At 38.7% G+C, this 16,842-nt stretch overlaps 1 protein-coding gene across 3 annotated transcripts in view; it reads right to left on the bottom strand.

Moving 5' to 3' along the window:
* The window catches only part of SASH1 (SAM and SH3 domain containing 1), a 194,619-nt gene that overhangs the window by 26,512 nt on the left and 151,265 nt on the right, over positions 1-16,842 (bottom strand). For 2 of the 3 annotated variants that reach the window (XM_089530223.1, XM_089530225.1), the window contains 3 exons: positions 14,525-15,369; positions 10,795-10,866; positions 5,300-5,443 (listed from right to left, as the gene is read on the bottom strand). In XM_089530223.1, coding sequence (XP_089386349.1) covers positions 5,300-5,443; positions 10,795-10,866; positions 14,525-15,369 — 1,061 coding nt within the window. The remainder of the gene's footprint in view (positions 1-5,299; positions 5,444-10,794; positions 10,867-14,524; positions 15,370-16,842) is intronic. The other variant, XM_089530224.1, reaches the window with a different exon arrangement.

Consider the following 16,842-nt stretch of genomic DNA (forward strand, 5'->3'; position numbering starts at 1 on the left):
ATCAGGAAACATCTTCCCACAAATCAAGCAAATCTCCAGAGAAAATTTGAGAACGAAAGCCACAGATTGCTAATAGAAAAGTGCCTTCCATTTTTTCCTAATGTCTGTACTTCTTGTACTCCATTTTAAACACTTTTGCTGCCAGTATCTTATAAATGTCCTTGCAATGAATCCTTCTAAAACAAAAATTGAAATGAGAAACTCACTATTATTGTGGGCAAATGAAGTTCCAAGATTGGACCATGAAAACATGTATTCTATGTCCATCCTATCCATTCCAAAAATCCTAAAATTGATATCAAAATGATGAAGATGCCTATAGAGGGGTCACAGGCAAACTTGCAGAAACAGGGTAGCGTCCATTCTGTTTTGTAGAGAATGGAGGCCTTGGGGAATTTTCACCCTGTTTCCTTCTCACCATTTTATTTATTTATTTAGGTATTTATACCCCGCCCTTCAGCCCTAATGGCTCTCAGGGCAGCTTACAATTATTTTTAATCAGACAGTTCCCTGCCCTCAGGCTTACAATCTAAAAGACACGAAACAAAAGGAGAAGGGAATGATGGAGGGAAAGGGGATGAGGTCCAGTGGTTCTTCTCTCCCTCTAAGGCCTGGACCAAGGCAGATGGATTGGAGGGATTTTAGGCCCAGAGGAGGCTGCCTTTTAAAAAAAAAGAATTAAACTCCTGGCCACTTCCTGTTTTTTAGAAAGATGGTGTTGGGGGGGGGGGATTTAGGGACTTTTAAACATTTTTAGGACTGGAGGGAGCACACCCTTCCAAGATTTCCTGGGGGTTAATGAGCTCCTCCCAGCTCCCTCCAGTTGTTTGTGCCTACTTTAGGGGGAGATACAATTTTTCAAATCATCTGGACCTTAGCCATGTATAGCTTTAAAAGTCACAATCAGCACTTTGAATTTTGCCTGGCCCTGAAAACAGACTAATACTCAGTGAAGTCATTGTCACAGTACAGCTTCTGTGCACTTTCAGTATCTGTTTTGGAGATTAGGGAAGGAAAATAAATTCTGCTGAACTGGAGGATGTATGCTTGTGTGATGTAAAATGTTCAGTGTTCGTATGAAGACAGAATATATTTTTAAACTTGGTTTCTGAAAGATTAACATTTTTAAATTGCCTCTACACAGAACTTGGGAACAGAGGTTTAAAAAACAGACAAGATCAGACTTGCAATTGGCAGAACTATCAGTTTGTTCTGAATGCATTAAAGTAAATTAGGAAGTGATCTTTATTTCTGCTTATAAAGTTAAATCAGTAGTGTTTCCATTACAACTGATTCAGGTGGGTTTACTCTGCTCTTCTTTGAGTAATAATAATAGCATTATTAATAATTGTATTAATAATGATGATAAAGTGAGAGAGAGAAGATGGACTTGTATTATCAGGAATGTCATTTGCAAATACTTGGCTGTGTTAATAATACAGTGCGCCCTTCCCTTACCTGGGGGATCCGTATATGCTGAAAGCCGTGTATGACATGGGTACACTGTAGTACTCAGTTTTTTAAGTCAAGAGAGGTCATAAGTTTTTATTATAGCTCTTGTACTGGATTTTTGTACGAGTGATTCAGTAGAATTGTTCCTTGAGCAATGGCTGTTCTAACATATTGCCACCATTGAGCAACACAACAAATAATTTTATTTTTATACTGGGGGTCTGATGCCATCAGGGATATGAGGGTAAATCACAATGAATTCTATATGGACAGACTGTCTCATATCAGTGCAGAGACATGGCCACAGTTTTTATTGTTGCTGAAAAGCAGTGACAGAGAGTTCCGCACCCACTATGATAGGACAGTGAACAAACAGGCTACCAAAGTGACAGCCCTCCTTGGAAGGCTTCTGGCTTTAAATCAGTTTCATGTCATTGGAGATAAGAATGGAAAGATTAAAATGCAGGGACCAGAGACTTGCATTTGGTTTGGGAATATTATTCCAATTGATATTTGAGGATATAAAGATAAATATATGCTGTGATGCTCTTGTTTTTCAACGACCAGCTTTCATCTCCTGAATATTTATTTAGTAATAGTGCCGTGCAGCCTCCTGATTATTCAACAGTCCTCTAGAGGGCGATATTTAATCAATGGAAACTGTTCATGCAGATGATGCCAATGCTTGTGGTTGCCTGCCAGCAATTACTTGTTAGGCATCTAGTTCAAGTGGAAAGACTGATGAAAAAATGAAAATAAAAAGTGCTGGGTATTTTGATAACCCAGCAAACCAAACTGAGTGATGCCTGCCAAATGCAACATGCTTGGAAAATTGAATTTAGCCAAAGGAAACTGAAAAAGCAGCTTGAAAAAATACATTTTCAGAATGAACTTTAAAGTTCCACTATATAGAACTCTGCAGTGAGGGAATTAATTACGGAACAGAAATCTGTCTGATGGAATGCCATGTCCATTTGCAAAGACTGATGGATGAAACAGAATTCACAGATTTTAGGGCTACAGACCCTGCTTTTTTGTTCCATGTCCAGTTACTGGGGATAGGGACTTGATAGAGGCCTTTGTGTCACAGAAAAACAAAGATGACACTGGGATCCTCCCAGTAATTGATTCCTATGTTTGGAAGCAGCTTCTATGACCATATTGTTATAGGATTCAAAGATATAGCCACGCTAGTCTGTAGAATCATTATGTAGAGAGGTCTTGTAGCACCCTTGAGACTAACTAAAAGAAAGATGTTGGCAGCATGAGCTTTCATAGACTTAAATCTATTCCACCGAATGTATCTGAGGACTTAAGTCTATGAAAGCTCATGCTGGCAACTTCTTTCTTTAGTTAGTCTCAAACATGCTACAAAATCTCTATACATACATATTTTTTATAGATTATTATTAATAGGGCAGAAATTCCAGTAGCATTTGCACTGTCACTCTTTTTTTAAAATTAATGCAGAATTATTTTTTCTACAAATGCTTTCTGTTCCAAACACTGAGGAACAGAAAAGAGCACTGTTAATTTTCAGGTGAAGGAATTTGCAGAATGTGTTTCTGAGGTCCCCCATAGGGATACGATGGGAACTCTGAGATCCCATTTCCTCTAGTTACCAATTCCCATTGTTGAGGTTACCAGCAGGACAAAAAGCATCAGTCTCCGCCTTATGTTGAGATCCAGCTCCAAGATCTACTGCTTGTCATGTGGAAGGTTTTGGGGAACAAACTAAACAAGTGAAGCAACTTTACAAGAGTGATGTGCAAATTACAAATGTATTAAAAGCTGAGTTGCTGGACGATCTAGGCCAGGAAGCCAGGGTGGGTGTGGGGAAAGCCATCAGGTTTAGGGAAAGCTTTGTTAGATAGTTATGGTACAAAAGAACAGAAGCTGGTGGCTAAAACACTGAGAGTAAGGTTGTAGTGGTTTGACCATTGGATTATGACTCTGGAGTGCAGGGTTTGAACCTCTGCTTAGTCATGAAAACTTCCTGGGTAACCTTAGGCATGTCACACTCTCTCTGCGTCAAAAGATGGCAATAGCAACCCCCTCTGAAGAAACTTCCCAGGGAACCCTGTGATAGGTTGTCTTAGGGTCGCCCTAAATCAGAAATGATATGAAAGCAAACAGCACACACATAGACATACACACAAGTGCCCTTTCATACTATTTATTTCTTGATTGCACTTACATCCTGTCTTTCTCCACTACACAACTGTTAATCCACTTTAACAGCCAAGGCTGCATTCTATGGAGTCCTGAGGCTCGTGTTTCAGTGTGGATCAAACCATGGCAGACAAATTATAGCACCGTAATCTTTAGTGCAGAGGCAGTCTACCGTGGGAGGCTAGCAGGATGCATTATGACTGCAGGAGACATAGGAGGGTACACCTTTTCAATTTTGTTTTAAGTATTGCCATAAAATGCTCCCAAATGCTGTCAAGGCAATCCTCCTGACACACACTTTTAAGCCAAGGAAAATGCCCCATGCACCTCAGGGGAGGTCATAGGCTACATTTGGTCCACCCTGATCTAATGTGAAAAGACCTCAGGACAAGAACACTACAAGCAGACTCTCAAGGGAAGACAGACTATCCCTGGAGACCTTTAACCGCCAAAGACCTTTTCCTTCAGGTTGACTTCTGGCAACTAACTGGCTAAATAGGAAGCAGCTTTTAATGTTTGGTTATTATTTTAATATGATATTCTATTGAATTATCATATGGTGATAGACAATGTTGAAATTATATGAACTAGTGTATATCCTATATTTGGTGTTTCTATACGTCTTCAAGTTATTTCTGACTTGGGCCTAAGGCAAGGCTATCATAAAGTTTTCTTGGCAAATTTCATCAGAGGGGGTTGCCACTGTCATCCTTTCTGGCTGAGACCGTGACTTGCCCAAAGTTACCCACTGAGTTTTTTATGCTTGCGTGGGAAATTGAACCCTTATCTCCAGAGTCATACTCCAACACTCAAACCAGTACATCACACTGGTTCTCAATGGGCTGAATCCAATCTTTGTTATGTGAATTTCTTCTCCTTCCCCCCCCCCCCCCCCAATATGAGCCCACTGTGCCCCTGAGCACCAACTTTGAACAAATTTCCAGCTGGTCTTGAAGGTCAATGGGGAGGGTGACACAAATTTCACTGGACTCAGACATTCTACCAGTATAAGTTCAGTAACAAATATTAACTCATGGAAGACTTTTCACTATGAGCAGGTATCAGGCCATAGACAATGCCCACTTCCATTGGTTCCTGCAGAATTTATTACAGGGATTTATTTGTGTGTATTTATTTTAAGACAAATCACTATTTCTGGCTATATGGGGGAATACATATATTTTAAGTATTAAAATATCAGCAAAACAAGCTATGGAAAACATTTAAACAAGTAAATATAGTGTCAATTTGAGAGTAATTTGATTGTCTATAAACTGAACTAACCTATTGTAAGATGCACAGAACTTTGTCATTCAGAACATGTACAGGAGTACCACTGACATCGTTAGAGAAGTAGGACAAGGTATATAAAGCTATTCATTGTTCATGGCCAGTGAACTACCCAGCATATGGCATGAAATCATATACTTTATTGTCCTAACTCAATCCTAACATCCTTTTATGATTTTATTGAAGTTCTTTTCACTGTAAATAATTTTGAAAGGATTGCTTTACTACAGAATTCCCTTGAGAAATTTCTCTAGTGATGCAGTTGTACCATTCAATGATGTCTAAAATCACAGTTATCAAAGAGTGCATTGAATATTTATGCTAGAAAGTAAAACATCCAGCTGTTTCATTTGAAACAAGCAAGCAAATGACCAAACTTGCATACCTGCTCGGACAAGGAGCTGCTGTATTTTTTAGACATCCTTTTCCTCATGGTCTCTTTTACAGATTTCACCTTTTTACCAAGGGATATGCGAGAAGTGGAAGGGGATTTGATCACTTCTTTGTAAATCAAGTCACCATCCTTTCCCTGTAAAACAAAGGGAGGATCAAATGAACATCATCTGCCAGCCTCCAGTTTCTTAAGAGCCCCAGAACAAACCTGAAGGAGACAACAACAGGTTAAAGGGCCTCTGGTTCAACTTTCATAGACTTTGCAAGAAACAGACTTTTTCCAGTAGCACTCGCTTCTGCAGGAGTATTTTCTGTCATACCCCCATGGATCATTTCATAGGGGAAATTATGTCAATGCGTATTATCTATATTTGTGAAGTTGTGATTGTTATGAAGCTGTAGATGATTGCCTCTCTCTCCTTCTCCCTCCTTCCTTCATATGCTGGTTTTGGTGTATGGATACTGACTAGTATCCATATTCTGAAATAAACTAAGGGCCCATTCACACTACAGACTTATGATGGATAAATATCTGAACACAACTAGTATATTGAAAATGGCAATCCATGTTGATTTTAGGCAATATCCATGGACTTCTAACCCATCTTTCTTCGTAATATAGGTGGCAGCAAACTTTACATATATATGTCTCATCTAAAACTCACTGCAAGTACACTAATCCAGAGGATGAATTATTTTATTTTAATTTCATTTGTTTTATTTATATTCCACCTTTTACTTAGCAAAGGATTCATGGTGGATTCTTCGTTTCCTTCTCTGTTTTTTAAAAAGGAAATTGTGCTAACTCAATCAAACCCTTAGAAGAAAGGAGAGAGGGCAAAAAAGAAACAAAGAATCAATGGAAATGCAGCTAAAACCTTTATGGGCTATTGGGACATGACAATATGAACTGTGCTGTACCAGACCAGGATCTATGAAGCCTAATGTTCCATTCCCACATTGCCTCTGGTAGGCTACAAATAGAAAACAAAAGCAATCAAACAAGCAGACTCTGACATATGCTATTGAATGCTAAAATGTCTTGGAATAAAGAGGTTCTGTTTTGTTACCATGGATAATAACTAATGACAAGCATATCCTTTGGGAATCTGACTAATCCTTAAGAATTATCAAAGCTAGTGGCCATTACTTGTAACAGTGAATTCCACAAGTTAATGCACTTCTGTTTGTCCCAGAACCTACCGCAAATCAACTTCACAGCATAACCCTGCGTTCCAAGGAGAGGACAGAGGGATAATAATAAAAAAAAGTTCTTGTGGTTTTTTAAACAGAGGACAGGAAAGAGTCCAAACTCCAGTGTGAGCATGCTATCCAGTTAATATCTGAACCTCTTTGAATGTTCTGTAAGTCCAGACTTCTGCAGCTGCAGTTCACCACACCTCTCCCTTTCCCCGGAAAGTCCAGCCATCTGGCCAGTATTCCAGCTGGGATTTTTTTTCCCCATTTCCCTCTCACACTCACAATCATGCAGTGGCAGTTCAGGATTTCAAAAGGATTTGCATGCAAGTGGGTAAAAGGAGTATGTCTTTTAGTAACAGAACCATGGATTTAACTTGAATCCTCCCTTGACTGCTCTCAACAAATGCCTAGTGTAATCACAAAGTTAGCTCCAAGGATAGGTAAAAGAGAGAATTTAGAAGAATGATACTTATCAGCTTTCTTCACTCTCCAGCTTTCACATCCATATACAGAAAGAGGAAATATGATGAACTATCCTTAATATTCACTGATATATCTTTACATTTCAGAATCTTCTCTATGTCCTAATCTTTTCCTGATCTCATGACATTACACTCTGAGTAATGATTGAGCAAAGGTATGTAAAATCTTGAACTATTTGATGTTTTCAACATCTACTGTAAGTTATGTAAATCCTCTGTGGTCATTATCTTTGGTGTTGTTGTTGTTGCTGTTATTGTTATTATTATTGTTTTGTTTTCCACCTATAAACATGCCTTTGAATTTTCTGCCTTGACTTGCTTCAATAATCATTCCAAGTCTGGTATTTCCTGTTAGTAGTATGATGTTGTCTGAGTATCATAGATGGTTAATATTTCTTCCTCCTACTTCACTCCTCCTTCCTCTGCATCTAATCCTGCTTTTCATATTATGTTTTCAGCATGCAAATTAAACAGATGGGATAATAAAATGCAGCCTTGCCTGGCCTCCTTAGAATTGGAAACCAATCTTTTTCTCCATTTTTGTCCAGATGCATATTATACTGTACCATATGCATATTATACTGTACCATTAGTATAATGCATATTATACTGTACCACAAGGACATGGACTGCTCCTCTTTCCTTTTTTTTTTGCTGCAGTGCCCATCACATTTGAGGTGCTACCTTTTTGAGTGTGTACACTTTTCCCCAATATATGTATTTGCATATATCAAAAACATGTTATTTGGTGAAAGTGTATATGTCCTCAGTATAGGTCATAACCTCTTGCATCAGGACAATCAAATATTGTGACACCACTATTTCTTTAAGAGCGATCCATAGCTTTTAATTTTCTGTACAATCAAAGGCTTTGCTGTAGTCCATAAAGCACAGGTTAATTTTTTAAAAAATTCTTTAGTATATTCCAATATTAATTTAATTACCTCTACATCTTAATTTGATTATCCTTATAGAATTTAAAGACCATGTAAGGAACCAATTTCTACTACTATGCTTAATTGACAAGAAACCAGAATAACTGGACCATGTCAGGGAAGAATGCCAAATGACTCTATCTGTGGCCAAAAAGAGAAGGAGGCAGTCTTGGAGGATGACAGATGAAATCTTTCCACTATTTCAAGATAGAAAAGAAACAAAAGTAAATGGGTCAGAATTCTGAACACAATTGTTCAGCAACCTGGGTACAGAGGCAAGTAAAACTATAATAATCAGTTCAAAGAAACAGAAGAGGGCAACAAAAAGATAGAAGGAAAGAATTATTCCACAAGGAATCAAAGGGAAATTTAAACCAAGAATAGGCCCTCCCTGTTATATCTGCCACATTTGTTGGAAGTCTACTGTGGGACCTAGCAAAACATAGGTGAGAGGCAACCCCCTCCCCAAATGCAGGTCAGTTGTGCTACTCTCAGCAGTTGGTAAAATATTTTTAATGTTATTCTACAAGAACGGAAAATAAAAATGACAGCTTCTAGCTGTGAAAAGTGGTGCTGCTACTGCGAATTAGCCCCACTGCTGTGAAACTGTATGTGCCCATGAAAAAGGGTGACTTAAGGGACCTTTCAAGGAAACTTGTGCAGTTCAAGAAATCTGAGCTTGACATTCTTACTAGAGAATACTTGTCTCAGCTTTATTTACTATCTCCAGATCATATGGTAAGAAATGAACTCCAGTGTCTGAGTTATGTTTGACTTATGTCAGGTATGTGACTTTATTCACTGGGTGGATTCTCTCAAGTGATGAGGAAGGGATGATTCTCACTGATTTGATCTTCCTGGCCAATATCCTGTCTGGCATGCAGAAGTCATGAATCACAGGTGTCAGAAGGGAGGGTACAGATGATTTTTGTCATCTCCCTGACTGACAAGTATAGAAGAAAAGAAGGTGCCCTGCAGTTGCCTAGGTAACACTCTATTTTCACCTGTCCCCATATTACATTTCCTGACCAACAACAAAAACACACAAGTGTAACATGATATCAAGCAAATTAGAAAGCTGAGAAAAGGAGATAATGCTTTTGAGCAGTGAGAAGGTTGATTGCAATTTGTGATTTAATTATGAGATAAACAAGAATGGGATTGTGCATTCCTGCTGCTTGCCAAACAGACTGCCAGGGTATTTTTTGTACTAAACCTTCAAAAAAAAGTTTTGTTGTGGCATGGTGAAAACTGGAGGTCTCATATTGAGAATCACCCAGTGTATTTAAACAAGGTCTATGCTTCTGCCTCCACACCATAAACTTCCATTAGTTTTCCGCATGGTTTAGGGAAAGGCAGGAGTGCTCCTGGACATTGTGCCAAACCTCTTTGAAATTCAGGTGTAAATGCTTTTTTAAAGCTCCAAAACAAACAAACAAACAAACAAACAAAAACAAAAAACCCTACGCTTTATCTAAATGGGCACTACTGCATTGGAAAACTAATAAAAACATAATAATAATAATAATAATAATAATAATAATAATAGCTTTATTTCTAGCCCGCCTTTCCATAGATCAAGGCGGGTTACAATGGTGAATTATACAATCTTAAAACACATAAAATCCATTAATAACATCAGTCAAAATACATCCCAAATTCACAAATTCACAATATAAAAATAACAATATCAATTCCAAGCTAGCATGATATAACAACAACAGTATAGCAGCAGTATAACAACAGTGAGGGGGAGCAGGTATTACATCAGGGCATTAGGGGTATGCCTGCTGGAAAAGAAATGTTTTTAGCCCTTTTTTGAATTGGTCTAGGGAGGGGGTTGAGCGGAGCTCGCCGGGAAGTGAGTTCCAGAGTTTAGGGGCCGAGATGGAGAAGGCCCTCTGTGCAGTGGTGGCATATCTAGCATCTGGAACTCTTAACATTTGCCTCCCGGCCGACCTGAGTGTGCGAGGCGGATTGTATGGAGAGAGGCAGTCCTCCAAGTACCCTGGGCCCAAGCCATTTAGGGCTTTATAGGTAATAACAAACACCTTGTATTGCGCCTGGAAGCGAATAGGCAGCCAGTGTAGATCTTTAAGTACCGGTGTTATATGGCTGGCCCTAGAGAACCAGTGACCAGCCTTGCTGCCATATTCTGAACCAATTGCAACTTCCGGGTTTGGTACAAGGCTTGCCCCATGTAAAGCGCATTGCAGAAATCCAATCAAGAGGTTACCAGAGCATGTACCACTGTTTCAAGGTCCCCCCGGCCCAGGTAGGGTCGCAGCTGGCGTATCAACCGAAGCTGATAACAGGTGCTCCTGACTGTCGCATCCGCCTGAGATGTAAGGTGGAGCGACGAGTCCAGGAGCACCCCCAGACTGCAAACAGAGTCCTTCAGGGGGAGCGTGACCCCATTCAGGACAGGTGGACAAATTTCCAAACCTGGACCTGGGGAGCCTATCACAAGTACTTCCGTTTTCTCTGGATTCAGGCTGATTCTGTTTTCCCTCATCCATAAAAAGCTAAGATTCAAGTTGTATTTCCATAACATACACTTTAGTGCTAATTTATTGTAGGTGGGTGTTGCAATCAGCAGTCACTATTATTATATGACAAACCTTTCATACTTTTGTTAGTAGAAAAGCAACTGTGAACATGTAGTGTAGTATGATGCAGTCCAAAGGCTGAGGATCAGCTCAATTTGTACCACTAGAAAACTGATGCTATTTTTCTGGACTTTAGATATACTACCATGGCAGTCACCAGTGTACTTTAATTTTAGTATAAATGCCACCATCATGATGCACAGTAAAAATGAATAAGGAAATCCAGGTAGTTTTATATCTTAACCTATATTTAAAACTCACCATCTGATCCAGATTATTTCCAGTGTGCAATGAGCGATTAGTCAAGTCAAAGCCTCCAAAGCTGCAGGTCCTCTGTGAAATAAGACACAGGTGTGTGAAATATGCTACAAATAAACTAGTACTCAGGATCAAACATTATCCAGGGTACAGAATGCACCAGAGAAATAATCCTGTACAAATAATGGTAAAAAGAAAACATGATGAAAAACTTAAAAGGTTCTGATGTTACATTCATGCATCACAATGTCTTTCCCTGGTATTTTCTTGCTTGTTTTAAAGCCTCTGATGATCAGAATTTGTTTTTTTAAAATCATACTGATTAGTTCAGGATGCTCCACAAATGAGTATTTGAAATACTTCTAAAAAGAGGAATGCCATTTTCAGTCTCATAATTGTTCCTAGCTTTACTTTTGCCAGTGGGATGCAAAGAAATAACAGAAAAGCCTTTTAATTAACTTAACTCCATAGGGCAATTGAAGAATTACTGATGGAAAGAAAGTCCAAAATTCAAAGGAGGGGCTATGCTGATTGATCTCCCTCTATTAGCAAAAGCAAGAGGGGATCAGCCCCCCTTCCTTCTGCAGTGCCTATGTTCCTTCAAAACATAGTCCAGTTAACTGGAAAATGCTAAATGAAGCTGCCTCCTACTTTGGGGGGAGTGATGAAAACTACAGCAGTGGTGGATGTGTCTGGAACAAATTTCTGTCAGAGTCTACTAGTTTTAGATCATTCATCTAGAGATCCTAAGTTTCTACTCAATCATAGTAGACTTGAGAAGTTTCTCAGTTCCTCTGTTTCTCATAAGATCAGCCATTTCCCTAAATTTCCCTAGGAGATGTTAGTAGGGGTTCAGTTCTTGGAAAGCACTGGCTGCACATTTCCCATCCAGGCCTCCACAGTACAAAGCAGCTTTATTACTGCTACAAGGGAAAGTAGGTTATATTTACAGAAGAACAATATACTAGAATGAGTCACTCTTAGAACATCAACCCAAGCCTGAAACACTGATACTGATTATAATATTTTTACAGCCTAAACACACTAGCATTCTGTGACACCACCTTTCATCTGCAAACTAAAAAAAGCACACTTGTTAAAACAACATTTTCACAATTAGGCAGGAAGTACTTGACTCCTGTTCATGGTCCTCATCTATAAACATGTACTAGAACTAGTTTGAACTCTGTAGGGGCTGCATGGCTCACATTCAGTTCCACAGGAGGATTTTTCATCTCTTCTAGAAGTCAACCAACTTGGCAGTTCTATGTTTTTATTCAATATCAAATGGTGTGGCTTTCTTTCCATCCTACCATATGGTAATTATAAAACCATTCAGAAAAACAAAGACACAGGAACTGGGATGTAATCCCATATCATATAGTATAATACCAATATGCCACAGAATTAGTTCATTCTAGGAAATATCTCCTTTTAAAAATTATATTAATTATTGAGTCTGTTACCAGTGTGCAAGCCACTAAAAGCTAACAAGCTGCCTCTGGAGACCTGTATTAACATAGTTTCTGTCCATCAAACAAAGACTTCACTGATTAGCAGGAAATTAAATTTATTTCAAAGAAGCTTAGAAGCTAGCATCCAATTACCAACAAAGCCAACAGCAGAACCTATAGTTTCATAAAGCAACAGGACACTAAGCAAGCTGGAAATTCAGCATTAGTCAATAGCTAAAGAGTTTAAACAAGCCTGTTTGTGTGTTAATACAGGCAAGTTACTTGCGTATGTATACTTACCACAAAAACCAATGCTTGGCACTGTGATATCTTGCATGAAACAAAGAAAACCACAGCCAAATGATATTTTGGCAATATACTGAGCCTAACTTATAACTGAAAGTCATACCAGTATTTAAGCATTCAAGCTGTGCTGCTAATGTTTGTTTTTAAGTACGGACTTCATAACCTCCAATAATTTGATGAATAACATGCCAAACAAAGTCTGTGGATGAAAAAAATTGTAGGGACTTCAATGGAATGGTCATGCAATAAAAACATTTTGGTGCAAATTCCGACGGTTTATGCATGCCTTGGCCATCGGAAGCCAAAAATAAATGTAAATACAAGACAAGCCACCACACCGACGGAAGAAAAGGCTACCATAGTTCTCTGAGGTTGCAGTAAGCATGAATCTTAGAGGATTAAGTTGTAGAGGTGCTCAAAGTTCACAAGCAATGTAGCAGGCTCTTGCCTTCTTGAAAAAAAAAAGCCAGATGAACTACGAAGTGAAATTGGTTTGTCAAAACTTATAAGTATAATAATTCTTCAGCCACCATTCTTTTGAGAAGTCAAATGAAAGTATAGTGGTTATGAAATCCATCATACATGGTCTCTCTATGATAACAGACATTCAACGGAAGTTGATTGCAACTGTCATCACAAGATGCAGAAGGATTGGCTTTCTAAATGCATCTAATGGGAATCTTCCTTCCCTTTCTCTGTACCTGTTACCACTTCCACAATGTGCAAATCCACACACAGGGCAAACCGTTTTCTTCTTTGAAGCAGCTCATTATATCACTCAAAAGGATAGAAAATAAACAAAGCTGCCAGCCTGTTTTACAAGCATAGTCACTCTTCTCTGGAAAGGTTTCTTCTCTGAAGTGGTTTGGCAGCTAAAAAGGGAAGGCATGGGTTGGGGTTGCAGGAATCTGTTGTATTTTTACTCATTTAAGATGTGTGCAGTACAATCTTTTATTCCCTCCAGCACAAGGCAAAGCAACCTAACATGACTCCTATTGACCTCGTTTGCCTGTTTTGTGTGTGTGTGTATGTGACTTCATGTCACCTGTCAACTTACAGCAACCCCATGAATCCCATAGGTAATAGGGTCACCTGTTACAATATCAAAGTTTATCTCCATACCTAACTGTACAGGGGCTACCTCACAAAATCACTGCACTCTATTGACATATGGGCCAGTGACCACACAAAAGACAGAGACAGACCCTTTTCTTCCTCTGCATCATTTTTTTAAAATCACCTTTGCCTGATGAAGAAACCAGTGGACTGCAAAAGCGGATGTAATGACTTTTGCACCTTCTGGTAGGCCTAATAATGGTATAACCACAATGTGGACTATGAATTTTATATACTTATTACACTTTTATTGTTGTTTAATAGTAGTGTTTTGTTCATAATTCATAGAAATCGTATGTGCTTTTTTATTTTAACTATAGAAAAGACAATGTAGAAATACCCTGAAAAAACAATCAAATACGCACCTTCGTTATCCAGGCCTCCATTATCCCAACTGCCCACAAGGACATAAAAATTATTTTTGGTAAAGGCAAACAAAAGTGTTATTTACAAAATGCTATACTGATGAAGGAGAATTTAGGTAAAGCAAGTTGCACTTTATTTTTTGTTTTTAAAAGGCTAATTTTTAAAAAAATTAAAAATGTAAACTTTATCATTTTTATTAAATACAAATCTCATTTTTCCCCTCTGAAGTATTTTTCTTGCATTCAATCACCCTAGTCCAATGTGTTTCTCCTTAAAATTTTGCCAGTTTTAACACTAGGGACTAAAACATTCTGTCCAAACACTTATTAGAACATAATGTTGGCAAGTATTGGATGTAATGGGGGCGATAGAGGAAAGAAGAGAAAGCCAATGAACTACTATGTGTCATGATGGAAAAAATAGACCAGCAATGCTGACTGCAACCTTATGAGAGCTGGAATGGCATCTTCAGTGATAACTTTTGGACTCACAGACTTTTGGTGGATTCTCAAGAGAACCCTTTTAGTACAGCGGTCCACAGTGGCAGCCCATTTTCTCTTTGCTTCCTCCTCCTCCTCCAGCAGGCATCGCCTCAAATCCTGCTCTTCAGCTTTGCTCAGGGTTCTGTCAGTAACGGGCCGCACCAGATGGGACAGGTTGAGATGACTGTACAGGCTTCTCTCCACCACATATGTGATGTTGAACTCACTGACCGAGTTGCGCCCTCGTAGCCTTCTATTTGGAAAGCCACAGCTTCCTCCTCCTCCTCCTCCCCCCTTGGCTTTGTGACGAAGAACCTGTAGATCACAGATCGAAGGGGATACACCCTTCCTAGCAGGACGCTGGCAAAGAAAGGCTCTAGAACATGAGTAGTTAGAATCTGTCTTTTTAAGTCGGATTTGCTTCCTGATGCTCTGAATTTCCTCCAGGGATACTAAGACATGGTGCTTCCGCCTGTTGTCATAAAAGCAAACATTTTCTTTACTTACCCCGTGGCTCAGGGAACCAAGGTTTTTCTTCATTTCTCCATCAGTCAAGGAACGGCAAACTTTGGGAGCTTTCTCCTCTTCTGGATAGGAGAAGAAAGTCCCAAGTTTCTTTGGGGGTTTAATAAGGCCACGGTTATCAGATTTACTGAAGGTCTTGAGCAATTTCCTGTTAGTACCCCAATTATCTAGGCTGCTAGATGAAGGAGATGTCGTCAGTGAACCACAATCATCATCTGGCTGTTTCTCAGAGGAGTTATCCAAGAAGTGTTGCTTCTTGTGAACGCCAGAGTAAAGCGCTGATCTGTCATCTGGTACTGGAGAGCTGTCAATGGAATGTTCTTCTGCACCTAAAAATGAGGAACAACCCCCTTTATTAGCTTTCATTTAATCAGAGGACTGAGAAAATGAAGCAACTAAAGTACACCTGAACAGCAAACATCTGCGTCTCCTACAGCCAAACAAGCACGGAGGCAACACTTAACTTGTGAAAAATAGAAAAATTAGGGCAGAACCAAAGAATGATACAAATTTAAGGAAAAATGTTTAGAATACTTATATACATTCAAATTAACTTAACATTTGGAACACAGCAATTATCTGCCCATCATAATTTATGCAAGAGGAAATATATTTTTGTATATATTTGGACAACAATTTTTCTTCCCACAAATTGTTGGAATAAGAGAAATATAAAAGACTGAGTAGTAAAACACAAACAAAACACCATACTCCTATTTAATATGCAAGAATAAATGCAACCACCTAGTTATAATTAATGAACTAGAATGACAATTATCTGGAGATGCTGGAGGAAAGCCAGTAGTGTAGAATGAAAGCCAATGGTGTAGAAGACTAAACTTGTAAATAAAGGATGAAAACCCAGGGCTAGAAAAAACTGCCTAGAAGAAAGGATATCATGACAAATTTCAAATATTTAAAGGGCTGCCAGAAAGAGAAAGTATTCATTCCTTGCATAAATAACAGGATTTTTTAAAGTCCCTGGGAACGATAGCTCCCCTTCTTACCCATCATACATGTGAGCACCCCAGCAATTGTGAACCAGACCAAAGGTATGGATTTAGAATTGCACAATGTAAAGACTCCTTCTATTGTTTTATTTTGATCAGTTGCCTTGACCTTTTGTTGTATACAGCTGCTCTGTGCTTTCAAGTTGACTCCAACTTATAGCAACCAACGATAGTATTTTCTTGGCAAGATTTATTCAGAGGGGATTTGCCATTTGATTATCCTAATGTGTATCCTGTATTCAGGATAAGAAGCCATTGTTAGGAAAGAATATGGAGAAACAGAATGGGAAGGGAGTCAGTCAAGGCTGCATTTTATTGCCCTGTTTGTTTAACTCATATGTTGAATGTAACATACACAAAGTTAGATTAGACTCTGAGTAAAGAGGAAGAAAGTTCAAAGGCATGCTTACAGATGAACATTAAGAAAACAAAAATAATGACCATAGATTACTTTAAAGTTAAAGTAGACAATTAAGACATTGAGATAGTCAAAGATTTCCTTTGCTCTGTCTTTAATCAAAATGGAGACTGCACTCAAGAAATCAGAAGACAAGGACTTGGCAGACCAGCTATGAAGGAACTAGACAAGATCCTGAAGTGTAAAAATATATCATTGAATACCAAATTCAGGATTGTCCATGCCACTGTATTTTCCCATTTCTTTGTATGGTTGTGAAAGCTGGACATTAAAGAAGGATGATAGGAAGAGAATTAACTCTTCTGAGAAGTGATGCTTCCAAAGAGTTCTGCAGATACCCTAAACTGCCAAAAAGACAAATAAATGGGTTCTAG

This window comes from Sceloporus occidentalis, unplaced genomic scaffold (genome assembly GCF_023333645.1).
Source record: "Sceloporus occidentalis isolate IW3139 unplaced genomic scaffold, rSceOcc1.0.p SCAF_6, whole genome shotgun sequence".
Taxonomy (NCBI): domain Eukaryota; kingdom Metazoa; phylum Chordata; class Lepidosauria; order Squamata; family Phrynosomatidae; genus Sceloporus; species Sceloporus occidentalis.